The sequence below is a fragment of the Gymnoscopelus braueri genome (assembly GCF_963280865.1).
Source record: "Gymnoscopelus braueri genome assembly, chromosome: 10".
Classification (NCBI taxonomy): Eukaryota; Metazoa; Chordata; class Actinopteri; order Myctophiformes; family Myctophidae; genus Gymnoscopelus; species Gymnoscopelus braueri.
This window is the reverse complement of record NC_137611.1, coordinates 5,964,331-5,967,700: the sequence shown is the minus strand read 5'-3', so window position 1 is coordinate 5,967,700 and position 3,370 is coordinate 5,964,331. Positions and strand designations below refer to the sequence as shown.

Below are 3,370 nucleotides of genomic sequence, written 5' to 3'. Positions count from 1 at the left end.
CTCTCTGGCTGGTATAGCACAGCACTGGTTCTCAAACGTCGGGTCCGGGGTACCACCAGGGGTCGAAGAAGACGCTATACAGATCTGTAACTCTGAGAGTCAGTGCAGGATTAATGGAAGGGCTTTAGGTGCTGAAGCACAGGGCACCAACCTTCTCCCCTGCTGACAAAACTGTCCCAGGGGCCACCAAAATGGGTCGTAGCACCGGGCACCAAGAAGGGTTAATCCGGCCCTGATGAGAGTGCATACAAATGTCCATTCGGTTCCATTTGCACACTCTCAAGAGTTAAAGTAACACTGTGGATTTTTTACAGTTGTAGATTGGGGTCCCAGAGATAATAATAATCCATTGTACACTCTGAGTTACAGACCCGTAAGGGTCCATTTGGACTGTGCTGTGCTGCATGAGAATGTGATGTCATTGCGTTAAGTAGCATGTTTTATTCATAGCAGCCTGCCAATCACTTTGTTTGATGGGGGTGGTGCATGCATCAGTGTGCATGCTGCATGTGGAGATGTGGAGAGAGGATATGGATTTTATTTGATTCTTTTTAAAGAACATATACTTTTTGAAGTACATGGATGTCTAACAACAGTTGGGAAAACGATCTACGAGCTCATAACGCATCGCAATGCTATGCGCTGTTAGCTTGTAGATCTGGTACTTTTGCTACTTTCGAAATATTTCAAATGTAAAATGTTAACAAGAGCTTGTGACTAAAATAACTGCAAACAGTAGGATCCATTGGATCCGCAGGTTCCTTTTTCTATTTCCTGAAAAAGGAATGCTTTTGGACACAGGAACTTAGAATCCTTGGCTGATGGGATCAGTTTGGGAAATCCTATATGTTGTGATCGAGGATCAGACGATCCACGCAAATCTTAACCCCGGTATTTCAAAGCAATTCAATCACCCCTGAACCAGATTCACACTTTTCAAGATGATCACATCCTGAAAATCGGTGCTTCAGTCCTACCTATCTCCACCTATGTATTGCCATTTAGAGACATTTCTTAAAAGATGCAGTTCCAATCTGGAATTCTACAAGAGCTGAAATACAGCATTTCAACACATCTGAAAATATGGAAATTGCCTTGTGCGTGGGTGAATGGGTGGGTGGGCGTCACAAATGTAACATGAGCTATTGGGGTCTCTGTGATGGTGGGTGGATGCCCATGTATGGAGACCACTTTGAACTCGATTTCCAGGCCGCAAATCAGCATGAAAATGTGTCGTTTAAATGTCCTTGTGGGTCAGAGGACGGTGCATGTCACAAAACAACAAAAACTAGGCCTAAACCTAACCTTAATCCTAATAAAATGATTTGCAACGCAAATTGTATCAGATGATAAAACAGCCCGATGGGAAGGATTCGATCCCAGGGCGCAGGGATTGATAGGCTAACGCTTAACGTTGACACCACCGTGCCATCAGGTATTTCAGGGGTTTTGGGAGTTCTTTAAAGCGGTCCGCCCATGTGAGAGGCAGTTCCGCGTGCGCCTTACGGTCTCAGTTTAAACCTCTCTGGCAAAAAGAAAGGTTGCCTCAGCGTGAGGCCACCCCAAGTGATTTTTTCAGGTGCTCATAGACCACGTAGCTAATGCTGACGGCTGGAATTACTTTCACAAAGTTGGCGACCAGGCCCCTGTAGAGCCCCGTGGGACCCTCTGTCCGAACGATGCTCTTGAAAAGCCCCGTCATGGTAACCTGCTGCTTGCTCCCGCCCACTGTAGCTTGTGCTTGCATGCGGGTGCACACCAGAGCCAGGGGATAGCTGGCCAGCTGACCGCAGGTACTGGACACAGTGCCACAGGTGAGCAAAACAAACACACCGGGACTTGTGCCGTTGGTGCCGTACCGCTCCGCATAAGAATTCCTCAGCGTCTCGTAGACTGCCAGGTCGATGCCCGCATAAGGGACGATCCCCAACATGTTGGGGACGTAGCCCTTGTAGAAAGCTCCGATGCCTTCCCTTCTGAAGACTTGCTTCGCACAGTCCAAGATACCACGGTACTGACCGGTCTTTCTCAGGGCCAGCCGGGTTTTCAGGACCTCCATGGGGTAGATGGTGCTCTGGGCAAACACTCCCGCCAGAGAGCCTGCGACGAAACGGTCCACGATGTTCAGAGTCTTCGTGTCACCGCCGATCAGGCGCTTGATCTGCTCATAAGCCATGAACTTGAGCGCCGACTCTGGGGCGTTTTTGACAACGTTAATCCCATTCCCTCTCCACAAGGATCTGATCCCGCCTTCTTTGATCATTTGGGTGAATCCGCTCATGATGGACATGTTGTTGGTTGATCCGTGAACCTGCATCATGACTTTGAGCCGGTCCATTGGGGCGGTGAAGATTCTAGACACAGCTCCAGCACCGCCGCCCGAGACCAGATGTCTCCACAACGTCCCTGTTGGTTTCTCCTCAGCGGTAGCCTCATCAGGCACCGCCAGGTTCTCACCCGCGTCCACATCACAGATTGTAGGCTGCTTCCGGTATAGAATGATCTCAGAGACGCTCTCAGTCCTGTCCTCTGTGGAGCACCTGCTCGAATCACCCGGGCGGATTGTCATCGTTCCATCGTTATCCATGCTTTTAAGGACCTTCTCTGCGTGCTGTTCAGAAACAATACTACATAACATTTGGAGCTGTCGTCGTTGTTAGGTAACGGTTTCATGCCCATATGGGTATCCCAGACGTGCCTGGCTTATGCCCAAATATGGACATGCCTGATGTCACAATCTTCATAGCTGACTGACCACGTCGTCACGTCACTATGACTCAGCCATAACCATATAAGGAGTTCCCAATGCAGCTATGCCCAAATATGGAGTGTGTTGTCTATAACCTCAATGTGTTGTCATGGCATCGGGCGCAAACAAAAGGAGGCATGCCCATGCATGGGCATATACTGATGACATCAGCGATCTCCATATATGGGCATAAAAGGTAGAAGAACTGACAGATACAGAGATCTCCATATATGGGCATACAAGGGACACAGGTAGACCGACAGAGACAGACATCTCCATATATGGGCATAAAAGGGACAGAGACAGACCGACAGAGACAGACATCTCCATATATGGGCATAAAAGGGACAGAGACAGACCGACAGAGACAGACATCTCCATATATGGGCATAAAAGGGACACAGACAGACGGGTACATCGGGTGACATATTGGTCGGATCGGCGGTGTGACGTTGGGGGTGTGAACTGTAGATGTGAGGCTCTAGTGTGTGTGTGTGTGTGTGTGTGTGTGTGTGTGTGTGTGTGTGTGTGTGTGACTCTGTCTGCACAACACAACACAAGACCATGAAACTCCATAGATTAGATCCCAATATATGTGCTTTTTACTTGAATAAATTAACA

The 3,370-nt window shown here is 48.5% G+C and overlaps 1 protein-coding gene across 1 annotated transcript; it reads right to left on the bottom strand.

Annotated features, from left to right (window-relative positions):
- Nucleotides 1-1,546: 1,546 nt before the first annotated feature.
- On the bottom strand, nt 1,547-2,638 carry LOC308092750 (calcium-binding mitochondrial carrier protein SCaMC-2-A-like; the record flags this gene model as incomplete). The annotated part of the gene is made up of 1 exon (XM_080438850.1): nt 1,547-2,638. The coding sequence occupies one exon, from the start codon at nt 2,636-2,638 to the stop codon at nt 1,547-1,549; it is 1,092 nt and encodes a 363-aa protein (XP_080294976.1).
- Nucleotides 2,639-3,370: the final 732 nt, after the last annotated feature.